This window comes from Artemia sp. Qi Xiang Cuo, chromosome 1 (genome assembly GCF_049724085.1).
Source record: "Artemia sp. Qi Xiang Cuo chromosome 1, ASM4972408v1, whole genome shotgun sequence".
Lineage (NCBI taxonomy): Eukaryota > Metazoa > Arthropoda > Branchiopoda > Anostraca > Artemiidae > Artemia > Artemia sp. Qi Xiang Cuo.
Genome location: NC_142794.1, coordinates 33915368 through 33932279, shown reverse-complemented (window position 1 = coordinate 33932279; position 16912 = coordinate 33915368). Strand labels below are relative to the sequence as shown.

The 16912-nt window shown below is 34.4% G+C and overlaps 1 protein-coding gene across 1 annotated transcript in view; it reads left to right on the top strand.

Annotated features, from left to right (window-relative positions):
• The window catches only part of LOC148956224 (DNA-dependent protein kinase catalytic subunit-like), a 495889-nt gene that overhangs the window by 461661 nt on the left and 17316 nt on the right, over positions 1 to 16912 (top strand). Inside the window, exons 52-56 of the mRNA XM_089099625.1 lie at positions 3093 to 3293; positions 6331 to 6437; positions 8038 to 8172; positions 9561 to 9712; positions 13364 to 13492. Of these exons, the coding sequence (XP_088955751.1) occupies positions 3093 to 3293; positions 6331 to 6437; positions 8038 to 8172; positions 9561 to 9712; positions 13364 to 13492 (724 nt within the window). The remainder of the gene's footprint in view (positions 1 to 3092; positions 3294 to 6330; positions 6438 to 8037; positions 8173 to 9560; positions 9713 to 13363; positions 13493 to 16912) is intronic.

Here is a 16912-nt window from a genome sequence, read left to right as displayed (position 1 = left end):
AACTGTTATGCCAGGAAAGCAAGAGTCAATAGTACTGATGGAAGAAAACTTGTAGCAAATACCTATTTTTGTACCCAATCCACCCCCCCCCCCCAAGAACCTGAAATGAAAAGTCGCAAGAATTAAAAATATTGTTTTTCATAAATTATTGTTTTTATAACCAGAAAAAAGGTGAAAACATTGTCTAGAGGCCCCACCCCCTTGAAACCAAAATAAAAGACTTGTCAGAACAAAAAAATGATTTAATTGGCTCAGTTTTCAATGAGTACACAAACCGCCCTATATAAAAGCCGATACTATAATACCCTTTTTCATTTATTAGATTACGCCTGTTACCTGTGTTAGGACGCAGCTGCCATCTCTTTAGATGTCTTGTGGTCCTAAAATTAGGAAACAGATATCCTGATTTTAAATTCAAAAGAGCAACAAGACAAGTCCTGAAAAACCGATTTTGTGAGAAGATTTCTCAAGAATCAGTTTTTACATTTGATAAGAAGACTTTAAAAAACGAAATAAAAACAAGCCTTTTCGTGGTGTGGTAAATAGTTTATTGAAACGATGTATGGTAAAAGCTCAAAAAAGAGAATTTGCTTGTTTAATTCAGTATTATATGTGAAATGAAGTTTAACAAACTTACAACTCGTGAAAAAAACATTATCTTTTTTTGGCTTTGCGGTGAACTCAGGTTCAGGGGATCTTTATAGCTCTGATGTCGGTAATCCAATAACATAAATTAAAAAAAATTTGAAACTTTTTTTTGAAAGCCTCAGTAAACACAGTTAGTATCGTATGCTTTTGCTTAAAGCAACAAGGCCAGTGAGCATTAAATCTACTACTATTGCTTCTGACAACTTATTGCAGCACTAAGTCACCTGAGGCCAACACAGCTATGAATGCTCCTCCTCCGTCCCAATCTATTCAAAGCCCCCTTCCTTACACCCTCCCAAGAAGTTCCAACATCCCTTAAACCTTTCCTTACGACAACCTCCCACCCCGTTCGGGGATGACCTGACTTTTGTTTGGCCCTAAATGGTTGGCCGACAAGGGCGGTATTCGGTAATCGGCCAACCTTCATCCGCAGAACGTACTCTAGCCATCTCAACTTGTTTTTCATTATATCCCCTGAAATTGGGATAGAACAACGTTTTTCGCACAACTTGTTGTTTGAAATACGGTCGGTCAGATGGATACCCAAATCAGTCCGTAAACAGTTTGGTTATTTGAATTGACTAAGTGGAAACTTATACAACCAATATATCTTAAAAATCTAGAAAAAAACAAGAATTCGGTTTTGATGAAAAGACTTGTATATGCTGTAAATTATGTATATAATTTTACAATAATTAAACCCTTATGTTTGCAACTATGGAATCTTTGGGTAACAGCGGGTGAAAAATTTAAATAAAAGAAACAAATTGAAAATCAACAAAACATTAACTAAAAACAAATGACAGCAAAAGCTTAAGAAGGTATGGCCTTTATTTGAAGGTGTAGTAATCTTTTAGAGTAAACAGATTTCCAAAATCTAATTTTTGGAGACGAAAGGTGTCATTAAATTTAACGAAATAGTTTTATTTATTTAGTTGTCACGGTTCAACTTGGCAACACTAACAAAAATGGAGTTATACCCTACCTAATATGGAAAAAAAAAATATATATATATATATATATATATATATATATATATATATATATATATATATATATATATATATATATATATATATATATATATATATATATATATATATATATATATATATATATATATATATATATATATATATATATATATATATATATATATAAGAAACTTGTCGTTTCCAGGGATGAATAGACCTAAGACGGAGGTCAGGGGCCAAATTATTTTTTTTATGTCCTTGGTACTTTAAACTTTTAAACGCTTAAATTCTTTGCTTACCTGTATTTCCGCTTGAACTCTTTTATTCGTTGATGGCTCTTTTTATGACCCATATACAATTATTAAGACTGTCCTCGGGTATGCTTGCACTGAATATGTTCCTTAAAGAAATGTGAATTTAGTTTTATGATCACTTTGTGAGTAAGCATCATATCACTGCTCCTGTTCATAAAGACCAGAGACTTTTAGCGTTTGGAGCCTATTAGGGTTCGACAACTAACGACAAACCCTCGGCAAATTATGAACTCTTCTAATAAGGGCCGGAAAGACACGTCCCGTAATTAAGAACTGATGTTACGATTGCTATTTAAAGTTTTGAAAAGATATCAGATGATCAATTGGTGATTAATCCAATAATGACAAAATTCAAATTTCTAGTTTTGGTGAATCTAACGCTCAAAATTATTAATGCTGAATGTTAAATATAAATGCGGAATGAGTGTTAGTATTTATCACATGTCTGGTGCAGGATACACCTATATTGGAGATATTTCGTTTAACATGGAAATGGTACCTCTTTATCTTTCTTAGTCCTTCTATCTGGTAGAGATTATTTGTAGTGAAACTCGATTTAAAACATTTTTAGGAAGTGACTCAATTTTGTAGTATGTCATGCAAGCTCTAAATATCTAGATCCTATTTGCAGATGATTTAAATTTACCGCGTATTTTCATTGTCAGGTAAAAACATGATTCATGCTATAAATAGAAACAGTTCGGCCTACGGTCAATAAAAATTTAAGAAGTTTATACTATATAAATTGTAACCCGCTGATCTTTTTTTTAGTTTTTTCTGTTTTCTTCAAAAAAATAATTTGAATGTCCTATATTTATGTTCGATGTCTGATCAACGCCCCACAGTGGATGTCATCAGCAAACTATCAGCCTGCTTATAACTTCTTCTAGCTTAAAACTCTTTAAAAACTTTTAAAATCATCTGGCAATTTGAAATCTGCCAGCTTATTACTCAGTAAACCTGCTTAAAACTTACTTGACAGCACCACAGAATATGGGTAACTTATAAGTGTGAGGAAACGTTAGAGGGCGCTGATGATGGTTTTTCAACACTAGCACCAGTCCCCAAAGTAGCATATCGGCAAGTTACTCCCGGATAAAGGGTAGCCTTCCATGAAGAAACATTTCCATTTTCAAATATAACCGTTTCGTTATAGGCTTTGATACTTGGATCCTTAAGACGTCCTGTAAAAATTGGTATAGTAGGCTCCAATGCAAAATCGTATAAGTACTTGATGAAGTTTGGTGAAGATTTGAGACAGGATGAGAGAATCGAATCACTTTTTGAAGCTGCTAATTCTACTTTGGATGCTAATCCAGAAACGAGAAAAAGGGGAATGAGAATCAAAACATATAAGGTTAGAATTTGTATTTATTGTGTTATTTTTTGCACCTATCTTTATTTACATGTGACAATCATTATTAACCGTTCTTTGTAATTAACTTCAAATAGTTTGTCTTATTGGACTTTAAGTAAGGAGCGACTCATGCTAATAGTAGCCGAAAATCACAAAAAAATAGTCTTGGTGACTGTAATTACATCAAAAGAATTGGGTTTTATGACCATTCTAAATATATAATATTCATTAAGCTTGAGTTATTTGATTTTTCTTCTGTTTTTGAGAAGGGGTGCGCAGAGTTGTTTCTTGTTGTTTTTCTACCACTGTGGTCGTGTTGAACCAATGATCCTAAAATATCAGGAATTGGTTCATTTGAATGGAAAAAGAAAGTTTTAATAAAAGATTGTGCCAAAGCAAATTGGCGTTTTCTGCCAATTTTGTTGCATACAATAAAATTTTCGCCCAAATAGAGTGAAAATCATATCACGAGAAATTTCTGAGATATTCAAACGATTTAAAATTAACGATAAAAATATATAAAGCCTTTTCTGGTGACGTTATTGATTAGCATTCAATTGTCTTCTAGCGATCAACAAAGTTTTTGTTAATCAACATTTGAACCTACAATTGAAATCACTATTTGCAAGCTTGTTCGCGGAATTGAGCAGGAAACTTCAAGGTAGAATATAATGGAGTTTTTTTTGTTCTTACGATTTTGGAAGAAAAAAAGCAGCTAGCAGTAACTAAACAGTATTTTTTTTTGTTTCAACTAAAATTGGAAAAAACAATTTTAGAAGATTAAAGCAGTTGCCATAAAAATTGTTATATTTATTATTAGCTTGATCTCTTACCTAAAATAAGACACGAGAAAGTCCTTTCTTTTAAATATCTACCCCTTTCCCCTCCATAGGCCACTGGACAAATTTATTTGTATAAGAGGGAAACAAACTGAATTTGATCAAGCATTGAAAAGTTACATAAAAAATGAAAGTTACCAAAGTAAACGTGAGTCGAATAGAAAATTATAAAACAATGCTCAACCGACTTTGAAATATTGCCATTTTTTCAATAATAAAAATGTGTGTTCTCACGGAAAGTACTGTTGATAAACAAATCTATTCTTGATTTGTATGTTCTTGATTGTATTCTTGATTCTATTGGTTTCTGATCTTGATTGTATTGGTTTCTGATCTATTGGTTTCTGATCTTGATTCTGTTCTTGATTGTATTCCTGATTTGTATGTTCTTGATTCTTGATTGTATGTTGGTCAACTGTATGTTCGCTAGAAAAGGCCTTTGGTCTTAGTCGTCCTCATTCAATTCACCATTGCCCTTTTAAACTGTATGCTGTTACGCAGAAAGAAAAAATTGGGAAATATTCATTTGATTACAGGGTAACTGAACCGTGTAATAGCTTCTCCTTTTTGACTGTTGAAGAGCTATTTAAGCACCGTCTCATCCATTCTCAATCTTCTTTAAATCAATTTAATGTTTTACAGTACTTTGACAATTGTATTATGACAATTGTTTGTTATTAGACGTATTAAGTTATTTTCTGTTGAGCCCTGTTCACATGTGTGCTTAGATGGGCATCAATTACCAGTCATCATGAGTATCGACCAATTAGAGCTACTTATAAAAGAGGAAGCATATTCTCATTGGTCGAAAATGATTGTATCTAGGCATTGATATGTAGCTAAGCATCAGGGGCGTCGTTTGGGAGGGGCAAGGGGGGCAGTTGCCCCTCCAATAATGTGAATAGAAAATTATTATATAGCCCATGCTCCTTGAATATCCGGATATGGACCCCTCTTGCCCCCCCTCCAATGAAAATACTGTAGATTCGCCCCTGCTAAGCATGTATGTGAATTGACTTCGTCATTGCATCTCATGTCATGCTTGTTATTTTTTCCCTTTTGTTGTTATCATTGTCTATCATCCCCTTTCCTGCTAATATTTTTTTTTACTTGTTCTAGTACTGTATTTGTCATGTATTTTGTAGAGACGAGTAGTTTATTAAATATAAAAATTATGTTTATATTTCACAAATGGTGTTTGATTTCGAGCCAAGCTAGTATTTACAGGTTTTGGACTTGGTTACTACGGTATTTGAGCCTTAGATTGTAAAATAGAAGGCAAAAATGAAAAAAAAATAGCCCATTTCACAAATTATTTTCGATAATGATCGGAATCGGAATTTTTAGTTTTTGAGCCCACCCATTACAAACCTGAGTTTAATATTATAATTGAATTTCCAAAAGAAGGTGCCTCTTCTTTAATTACCTACCCTTATCCCCCTCCTTAGGGCTCTAGACAGTTTGTTTGTGTAAAACTGAAACTTTAAAAAATTTGATAAGTCATTACAAAGCTGCATAAAGAACAGAATTTACCAGAGTGAGCTTGACTTCAATAAAAAAAAAAAAAAAAAAAAAAAAAAAAAAAAAAAAAAAAAAAAAAACAATGTTCGACTGACTTTGAAAATATTGCCATTTCTTTTCAACAAAAATAAAATTTGTGTTTTCGCGAAAAGTATTGTTTGTCCGCCATTGCTGATTAACAAATCTGTTCTCGCTCTTGTTGATCAACAATGGGTTTATCAGAAAAAGTCTATGTTGAGTTTATTGCTCATTGAGCTTATTGCTCAATGAGCTTTTGCTCAAGTTTTTGGAACATTCGTTTTTGAATGTACGCGTAGTCTACACAGAATAAACGGTTAATAAAGACATTTACTGAGTCTGAGTCATTTAACTGTGTTAATTTACTTGAGCTTTCATAAAATTGTGTGCAATGGTGTATTATTAGATCTTTTTCTGATTCTATAAACCAGAATTTAAACTTCCAAGTTTTTTAACTTCGTGTTTATTCAATTATTCTTTTACTTTATCCACTTTTTCACTTTTATGGGTCTCAGTCTCTTTGAATGGAAGGGAAACGAAAAGTGAAATTGAGCAAGTTTAAGAAAGCTAAACTAAGTCAACAATGCTCTCATCGTTAGTTCCTGTTTGGTTATAAAGAGCGATGTCAATAAATATTTCTTTATTGTGTCAATTTTTAGGTATTCCCTCTGTCGCCCCGTCACGGTCTCATTGAATGGATGGAGGGTGTTGTTACCATGCAAGACTTCTTGGACTTGTCGGAAGAGGAAAAGGCAAAAGTGACGAGGTGAAAAGGCTTTTTAAGTCTAAAGTAAAACTCTTTCTAAAATTCTCCTGCTCAGTATAACTGGATCAGTTTATTATTTACTAAATGATATAATAATCAAATGTTTAACAATCTCAGTCAATATTTAGTGATTTGAAGAATGACTGGTTAAAGGACCTGGTGAAGTTTAATTTTTTATTAATTAATGAATTTCACTTGTAAAGACTATACCATACGAGAAATTTAGGATTCTAATTTGGACATTCACGGAGGGGGAGGGGAGTTTTGGAGGAAGCCCTCATGGAAAATCAATCCCAAAAAAGTCCGAGCTTCTGGGATTGAACTAAGGCGAATAAATTATGATGAAATTAACTTTGAAAATATGGATTCCAAGTTAAGAAGTCAACACACTTTTGCCAGATTATCAAATGAAAAATTCATTCATTTTTTAAACATAATTGTAGCAAAAGTCCTTTGACTTGGTCTTATGCTGATGATTCTTAATTGTATTGACCTAAGTTTGCCGAAGATTTTTAAATAGGAAGATAGTTTTATTTCAGGGGAAACACCGCCAAAAGATCAAGTGATCTTAATGAAAATCAATCCATCAGATTCAGCATTCCAGAGAACTACTGTAGAGGTTTCAAGCTACCATGTAACAAATTGTGGAATTTAGCATTTTTTGCCAGAAGAAAGATCACGGATGCGTGTTTGTTTGTTTTTTTCCCAGGAGTGGTCATATCGAACCAATTATCGTAGAATATTGGGAGAAGGCTCATTTGATCGGAGATCGAAATTTATAGTGCCCTTTTTAAGTGACCAAAAATATTGGAGGTCAGCTAGTCCCCCTCTCATGCTCATTTTTTCCCCAAAGTCACCTGATCAAAATTTTGAGATAGCTATTTTTTTTAGCATAGTCGAAAAATCTAATAACTACATATTTCTTTGAGGATGACTTAACCCCCCATAATTCCTGGGGGAAGGGCTGCAAGTTATGAACTTTGCCCATTGTTTACACAGAGTATTGGTTATTGGGAAGCATACAGACGTTTACAGGGGGGATTTTTCTGGTGGGGGGTCGAAGGCACGTTGCAGAATCTTTCCATAGATGAATTTCTCCTGGGGGAAGGGAACTTTCCACGGAGAGGAAGCCAGATTTCCCAGCATTATTTAAAAAAACCATCAAAAATTAAAAAAAAAATCAAATTTTGTCAGCTGATAGCAAGGAGCAACATTAAAACTTTAAACTAACAGAAATTATTAAGTATATGAGGGGAGTCCCCACCTCGTAAATACCTCGCTCTTTACGCTAAAGCTTTTCTTAGTACCTTTAAAAGAGCTATTTATTCTAATTAAACGGCCTTTGTGATTCAGGAATCATTCTTAGTGAATTAGCAGCGTGTTCATACTGATAATAACGCCCCTATTCATTGCCTTCGAAATTCATCGGAATTAAAGTTGAATTTCCCCAAACAACATACATAATTATGTGTGTTTTTGGAGACTACATTAAACACCAAGTAACTACATCCCAGGATACAACAATCTGGCATAATTACATATATCTATACATAATTACAGACTGGAACATGCATAATTATATATGTACGTTTAATTTCAGTGCCTCTAGGAAGTATTCAAGACTACATAAAGAACCAAGTGACTACATTCCTGGATACAGCAATCTGGCCAAAGACGATGCCGAATCAAGCTACGATGAAGCACTACGGATATGTATCCCAAAAAACACATTGAAGTATGTGCTCTGCTTTTTCTTAATTTGAAGCCGCTGCGTGTTTCATTTTATATATTTTCGTTTGGGAGCGCGTGTCCAAGATGGTGTGTCTCCACGTGTTTGTATATGGTTATTCCATTGTGTATATTTGTGTTAAGTGCTTACATTGTTTAGGATGCCTGGCTAACAAAAGGTGGTACTTCAATTTTAGCAAAGTATACTATTGTATTAACACAAACTCTTTTCAAATTCATGGTGTAAAAAGTATTCAAGATGCCTTTGGTTTTTGTATTTGTCTTTGTATTAGCTTCTTTCGCAAGGATAAATCTCTTTTGTTTTCTTTATGAACCAAATGTTGATACGAGTGCGTGTGTTCGGTAAAAAAAAGAACAATTTCTATTAAATTGAGCTCTTAAGAGACATCGCTTTAAATGATAACTCTTTTGAGCGGTAGAAAGTAATTTTAAGAAGAATCTTTATTCTCTCTCTCTCTCTCTCTCTCTCTCTCTCTCTCTCTCTCTCTCTCTCTCTCTCTCTCTCTCTCTCTCTCTCTCTCTCTCTCTCTCTCTCTCTCTCTCTCTCTCTCTCTCTCTCTCTCTCTCTCTCTCTCTCTCTCTCTCTCTCTCTCTCTCTCTCTCTCTCTCTCTCTCTCTCTCTCTCTCTCTCTCTCTCTCTCTCTCTCTCTCTCTCTCTCTCTCTCTCTCTCTCTCTCTCTCTCTCTCTCTCTCTCTCTCTCTCTCTCTCTCTCTTTCTCATTCTGTTAGACGTCTAGTAGATAGTTTTTGTGTTTCATGCAAAAAAAAAAAATGTGTGAAATTAATGGGTTTTTGGAGATTTTTAGTGTTTTTTTTAGTTATGGACCAAATGCAGATGTGAGTGCGTATGTTCGGTAAAAACAAAAATTTCTAGTAAATTGAGCTGTTTAGAGACATCACTTTAAATGATAACTCTCTTGAGCGGTAGAAAGTGATATTAAGAAGAATCTTTATTATCTCTCTCTCTTTCTCTCTCTCTCTGTCTCTCTCTTTCTCTTTCTGTTAGACGTCTAGTAGATAGTTTTTGTGTTTCATGCAAAAAAATGTGTGAAATTAATGGATTTTTGGAGATTTTTAGTGTTAACGGGGCAAGAATAGATTTTAATTTCTTTGTAAATATTCTGCTTATTTTGCTAATCGCTCATATTAAATATAAAAGAAAAGCTTTCCTTGGTGTTTCTTTAAAACATTTTATTTTATATATTAATCTGTGTATATTAAAATGTCTTAAATTGAACTTCCACCAACATTTACCAGTTATTCCAGCTAGCAATTGCGGTAAAGGGATTTTTCGAGATCCGAATGGACTCGCGTTGGTAATCTTCTAAATTGGGACTAAAAGTAGATGTCAGTACAGGTTTTATTATTTTGCAGGCAACGATTTGAGAGACTTAGTTCATCTCCTGAAGGTTTCTACAGACTTCGACTATCTTTTATCAGAAGTCATGCAACAATGTCCATTGTACATTGGATTCTTGGCATTGGTGATCGTCACACTAGTAATAATATGATATCTGTATTAACGGGTTAGTATCAATGTAATTGCTATTATTATAATTATCATCTAGTCTATAAAGTGTTTAAACCCAAATTTGTATTAATCGATGTTTAAAACATTAGAAGTCCGTAGCTGCATAACTTCAGGACTCACATTTTTAGGTCATAAATGAACCTAATTTACATTGATACTTACTCATATGTTTCTAAATGTTTGTTCAAGGACTCCTTGTCTTTCCCTAATGGTTAATCCGAGGCAATCCCCTTTCTCTTCGCTTAAGAGAAGCCTCAATTTATTTCTAGAAACATTTTTACGAATTTGCTATTCCCCAAGGGGGAGGGATAAATCCTCCTCCCGGTCTAAGTGCGGTTTTACATTGTGCCATTATTCCAGAAATTTATACAAATCCGTCTGGGGAAAAAATGACAAAGGAAATGGTCATCCAAGGCATAGCATATAAAGCTGCTGGGCAAATAAAAAAGGGTCGTCTATGTTCTAGTCAGGTGCACCCCACCCCCGTTCTCTCATAAAGAAAATCCTGTTTCTGTCGCTGTTTACTCACTTTTTCCATTTCTATAGATGCTTTTTTAGATCTAAGTGACTTTTTGCATATTTATCCTTTTATATATTTTTTTTTTATCTATTATATTTTACCCTGCGTGCATTTACTATTTGAAGCTTTAAATTATTTGCCTGGGACTGCTGTATTATTCCCTAATGCTTTTTTTTTCGAGGACTCAGCCTAATATTTTCTCTGCTTGGCTTCCTGATGTATTATTGTATCTTGATGTTACTTCTTCTGGTTTTTCATTTTTTTAATTGCTTCTTCGATAATTGTTCCTCTTAATTATCCCATTTTAGGGATTACATAAAAAATGACCATGAAATTTTATGTTATCAGGTTTCTTTTGTGAATAAATTCTTTGTTTTAATATTCTGAGTCTTTTATATACTATGTGAATGCATGATATTGAAAAATATATTCTTCCGATAGAAGTTTTCGAAAAAAAATGTGATAGTGATGTGAAAATAATAAAGAGGATGATAAATCGTCCCGTGATAAACATAGGAATCATAAAGAAAATGCATTGCAAAGTAATATGTATTTAACATTTTGGTATGCATCAATCGCTATATTAATGATGGAAAATTAAAGTCTCGCGTCTATGGTTTCGGGTTTTTTTTTTCGAATTGTTCAGAAGAACGAAAGACATCACAAAATTTAATTTGTTAAACTTAAAGTATTTAAGATTGTGATTGTGTTTTAACTAACTGTGATTGTGTTTTAACTTAAAGTATTTAAGATTGTGATGGTGTTTAAGATTGTTCTTTTATTCAGTGGCTATTAACTTTATATTTTCAGTGTATCAAAATAACTCTTGGACCATTGCACCTATCTCGAAGCTGGCGTTTCAGTACTTCATTGAAATAGTTTTGCAAAGAAAACTAGCTGCAAGGTCTATAATGTCCACTGTTCAGAAGTTTTACACGTTTTACAATAGATTAAGAAATATGGAACAGGCAAAAGGAATAATGGGATTAATGATTGCAAGTATGAGAAATATGAAACCCTACCTTAGATCCCCCTGTGCTTCCAGGACCACCTAGGGCGTCAAGAAGTCTCCAGTTCTTGCGGTGCCGTGTTGCTGCCAGGACATCTTTGTAATCGGGCTTCAGGAGCGTGTTTGAGACAGCAGAGATTTGAATTGTATGCGTGGTTTAGGGTATCCCTGCGACAACTTCATCTCGGTCCTATAGGTTGCAGTTGTAAGGTTGCCTTGGGAGTTCTAAGGCTACCATTCTTAAGTTATTGTCTATATATTGTCATCGACGTTAATGAATACTATTTTAAATCAGAAGCTGGCTGATTATTTTTCGCATCTCAACATTTGAGATGTTGTCTGTCCAGTGTATGTTCAGGATTCTTCAAAGGTATGCATTTTCAAAATTCAGGATCCGACACCCTTGCTTTCCATTAATGCGTCGTGATTCTGTTGCTTATGACAGAATGTACGGAGCATTGTGATTGACGAATTTTTAGCACAAAATGAGAAGACATTTAATTGCCAGATTCTCTGCATTCTGTTGAAAGCTCCCTTTTTCTTCTCCTATACGGGGCACTGCTCCTTTTTGCAAATAGATGGAGACGGTCGTAAAAACAAAAGCTATTCAAGCACACCTTGGGCTACTGGCCCTCGTAATTAATGTTTTTATATAACGGATTTTTAATGTTCTCTCATAGAATATCCCTAATCATATCTTCCTGAATAGCCAATAGAGATGCATATAAATAACCATCAGAAACATACTGCACTTACGACTTGAAAACTGTTTCATCTTTTTCTGCTAATGCTACTGTCAACTTATCTCAGCCCTGGGCCGCTGGGGGCCAACGCAGCTGTAAATGCTCTCCTGTTTCTCGCTTTGTTCATTGCTTCGATCTTTATTCCCTCCCAATGAGTTCCTGCTTTTTTTAATTTCTGTCTTTTAATCTTTTCTCATCGCATTCTACGTCTTGCTTTTTGTTTGATCCCGGACGAATTGCCAAAAGTACAACTTTCGGCCGTGTATCATCCTGCAAAATACGATCTAACCATCTTAAGCTCTCTTTCATTATAACCCTAAAAAGTGAAATGAACCAAATTTCTATGTAGCTTATTGTTGTATTTACAGCAATTCAAATAAGTGTCTAAAATCCCCTTTAGACTATTCCCCTGGAAAACATCCGGCATGTGTTCGCCAGCCTTTTGAAGTGTCCACGTCTCAGAGCCACATTTGACTACTGTTCATGCTATAGCTTCTAAAATCTTTATTCTAGCTCGAGGATCACTCCATGCTTTCAAACTATAAAATAGCATCCTGTGCCCTTGCTATCCTTCTGTTTACATCATTACTACATTCACCATCCTTGTTAGTAATGCCATCTTGGTAAGTAATGCTGTCCACGCGGTCGATTTTTTCCTAAAATCGCCTCGTCATCCCCATTAATCCTCACTTAAACAAATTAATCGTCTGAAACCGTGTAAAATTCATTCATTTCGCTAACATTTTTATCTATGATACTCCCGTCATCTGCATCATCTAAGTGTAGAAGAGTTTTACCGTTCCATCTGACACGATTCTCTCCCCTAGTATAAGACCCTGCTTAACTCTTAATTCCTCGCCGAACCATTTGCAATCCTGGCTTCCTATCTTAACCACAGCAATTACATTCTCGCCCAGAGCACCAATATTTTTAAAATATATATATTTTAATATATATAGGACTTTCAGTAATGCTTCTTTATTATCTGAATCCAATGCCTGTTCATAATCTCTAAATCTCAGGACTGACAAATCAGGTTCTTTTCAATTGTTAATATAAATGAGAAAATTCTATCATTTCATCCTCTTCTGCTCCTAAGAGTGCATTGTCCTTCTCTTAAAACACTATCTACAGCATCTCCTAGTCTAATAAGAACCATGGTGCTACGCAATTCGCTTCCTACAGAATTCATGCTAATGCCTCCAGAATTAGTACGTTTACTCTTATCAACTTTCCTATAAAGGACTTTAACTAAATTCCTCCTAAAATTTCTGGGCACTGCTTCTGCTTGTCCTGCCAGCGCCAATTTCATTCAGTTTTTCTTCTTTTTTTGAGAAACTTTCTAAATTTGCTTTATGAACATGTTTTTTTTAGGTGAATCAGTTGGCATAGATTTTGGGTATGCTTTTGATGTTTCCGTTGAATTTCTTTCAGTACCTGAAGTTGTGCCTATCCGACTAACCCCTCAAATAGCCGAAGTAACACAACCAATTGGGATTCTAGGTAACAATTATCAAGTATATATTAGGTAATAAAATGACAGCTTCTACTGGATTTTACATACGGAAATAACTAATGTAATTTAGGAAATATCCTTAAATTATAGAAATTAATATAAGCCAGCTATGTCTTTTAATTTCTTGTTCATTTAACTTAGGACCTCAACGATTTAGTTGTATTTTTGTGAACGCATCTGCCAAGCGACTTTGTGTCTTGCTCTTATTTAGCCTCTGGCGTCTTTTGATAAATCTCATTGTCTATTTTTATACCTTGGCTAGCAAAGCTTTAATTTTTATTTCAAAATTGAGATTATTTTTTCTTAACTTTTGCTATTTTTGCCCTAGTGCCTTAAACGCATGTGAACAAGCTCAGAACTACTGAGTAATATGTTATTTTTTTTTTTTATTCTTTCATTTGACTGTTCAATTTTTTAAAAGAACAATTCAACTAAAACCTAAAGTATCAAAGACAATTAAAACGAGATATGACTTGCTTGAACCGGTTAAGTCGAAACTTACGTAACGACATGCATCTTAAAAAAATACGAAAAATATGGAACTATTTTTTTTTTTGTTAAAAGGATATCCATAAAAGATATCCACCAGAAACAGGATATTATCCTGTTTTTGGCAGTAGGGGGTGCAAAAGTTAAAAAATAAATATGGGCAAAAAAAGAGTAGAAAATAACTAAAAACATATGGCACAAAATAGCTTAAGATGCTGTACCTTCCCTTTGAAAGTTTACTTCTCTTTGGTAATCAAGAGCTTTTTAACGTTTGAATTTTTACGGACTGAAAGTATAGCCAAATTCAACTAATTAGTATTGGTTTCTCATTTTCACGGTTCAACATAGCAACACTGGTGTAAATATGGGACTTCTCCCAAACTTTTAAATTTGAACGCAAAAGAAATACCTTAAAACACCTAGGGAGAGTCCAAGGTAGGAAAAAATGTTTTATTTTGATGTGTTTGGTACTTCAAAATATGTAACTACATGTAACAAAGGTCCTTGCTACCTTGGTCAATCCCCAACAAAGAAAGAAAGGGTTGTGTCAAGTAACCTGATTCTGCTACTTTATTTTATCATTACTATAAGCCAAGCTTTGAAGACTAAACGACTAAGTTTGAAGTTGAAGGGAGGCATAATTAAAAACTTTTAATCCTAAATCAATTTGTGTAATTCAAATTGTTTCTTTGCTATTTCATGTGGATCCCTCTTTCTTGGGCTCCATCTTTTGTTTATTTTTTCTATGTTAAGTTTCCTTTGTTCCTTAGCATTTTTTTATAGGAAATAAAATTCTTTGTCCAAATTTTCCTATGTGAGCCAAATCATAAGCTGTTTTGGTGGAACTAATGTAGAACTTCTAAGGGAGAAGATAAATCCTAAGGAAAAAGATGAATTCTAATAGCTTCTAAGGATGTAGAAGAAGAAATGAAAAATTCCAATTTGAAGATTTAAAAACTCTCTTCTTAAAATGTACATGGCGATCCCTATAGTTAGTTATTGGTCCACTGTTTTACTGGTTGGCCCCTCTAAGTGTTCTATTTTATACGTTGTTAAACTGCTGTTGTGTGAATTGAATGTGCCTCGAATTAGAAAATAAATTCTGATTTGGACTCTTTAAGTACCAAGTGTTTCCTGATAATATTTTTAGAATGTTATTTTTACTTTAGGATCAGATTTGAAATCAATGCAGCTCGGAAACATAACTTTGGCGTAAACTGGCTTTTCCTTAAAAGAAGCAAAAGGAATTACAGTATCTGAATCACTTAATGTGCAAGAAGCAAAAGAAGGAAAATCAAGCAAAGAAAACAAAAGAAGAATACAAAAATTGTTAAAAGAAGCAAAATAAATCACAAAATTAGAATACCTTAATGAAAGACTTAATACGCAGAAAACTAATATTTGAACTTGCTGTTTCGCAATACAACAAAATGAAATCGAATTTGAAAAAAACTTTGCGATAGTGCTTCGCATTTAAAACTGATTGATTGCCATGAGATGAAGCTGTAGTACGCATTCACGTTCGCACGCATTCGACCAAATTTTCACTCTTAGGTTAAAAATTGAGAAGTGCCTGAGTTGTCAAACACCTTTGGTCCTTAGTTTTATAGATTATGAGCAAGCGTTCGATTCTGTTGATAGAAGAGCTGTAGCAGAGGTTTTATCCTTGTATGGTATACCAGACGAATACATTAAAGTGATAAATACTATGTACGAGAATAAGACTGCTGCAGTTAAGGTAGGAAATGAGGTTACCAGCTGGTTTTCTATTAAATCAGGAGTTAAGCAGGATTATGTTCTATCCTCCTTTATACGGATTATTTTGATGGACTTCGTATTAAGGAGCACAGGAAAGGCAACGGGTGATCATGGAATCAAATGGGGAGGAAAAAGTCTTCTGGGATTAGATTATGCTGATGATTTAAGCATCCTAGAGGAAAGTGTGAGAAAAATGAATGAACTTTCAGGGTTCAGGGTGCTAGAATAGGTTTGAAAATTAATATTAAGAAGACTAAGTCACTAAGGCTAGGAATAAGTTAAGATGAAAAGGTGACGTTGGGTAATGAAAAGATTTATCTAGTGGGCAGATTCTCTTATCTTGGTAGTATTATTAGTAAAGATGGTGGGAGCAGTGAAGATGTTAGAAGTAGACTAGCCAAGGCTCAGGGTGTTTTTTCACAATTAAAAAAGGTTTGGAAGAATAGGAAGATAAGTCTGAAAACCAAGACTAGAATATTAGAAGCTACAGTGATGACATTAATCAAATATGGCTCTGAAGCATGGGCGTTTCGAAAAGCGGATGAAGATTTGCTAGATGTTTTCCAGAGAAATTGCTTAAGGGTTGTTCTGGGTACCCGGCTGACTGGCCGTATTTCAAACAATAGGCTGTACAAAAAATGTGGGTCAATACTGCTCTCTAGGGCTATAATTAAAGAAAGGTTGAGATGGCTAGGGCACGTTGTGCGGACGAAGGGTGACAGATTGCCGAAGATTGTTCTTTTCGGCCAACCGTCTAGGGCTAAACGGAAAACAGGTCGTCCTCGTCTGGGGTTGGAGGACGTCATAAAGAAAGATTTAAAGGAAATGGGAACTTCGTGGGAGAGTTTAAAAAGGAAGGCCTTAAATATATTGGGATGGAGGAGGAGCGTGTGTAGCTGTGTTGGCCTCAGGCGGCTTGGTGCTGCGGTGAGTTGTTAGTAGTAGTAGTAGTATAGTACGTATTCAGTAGCTTTTATGAAAAAAGCATCCAGCGTCCAGTTTTTGTTTCATTTTTGGAACTGTTTTTCAGTTAAATTTTATTTTTAAAATTAATTTGCTCAATTTCGAATTTTTGATTTACATTGACAAAGAAGTCAAGCATGGTATATACAATGAATGCCATTAAAGAGGACAATTGTGTTTTTCTGGCTATGCTTGAT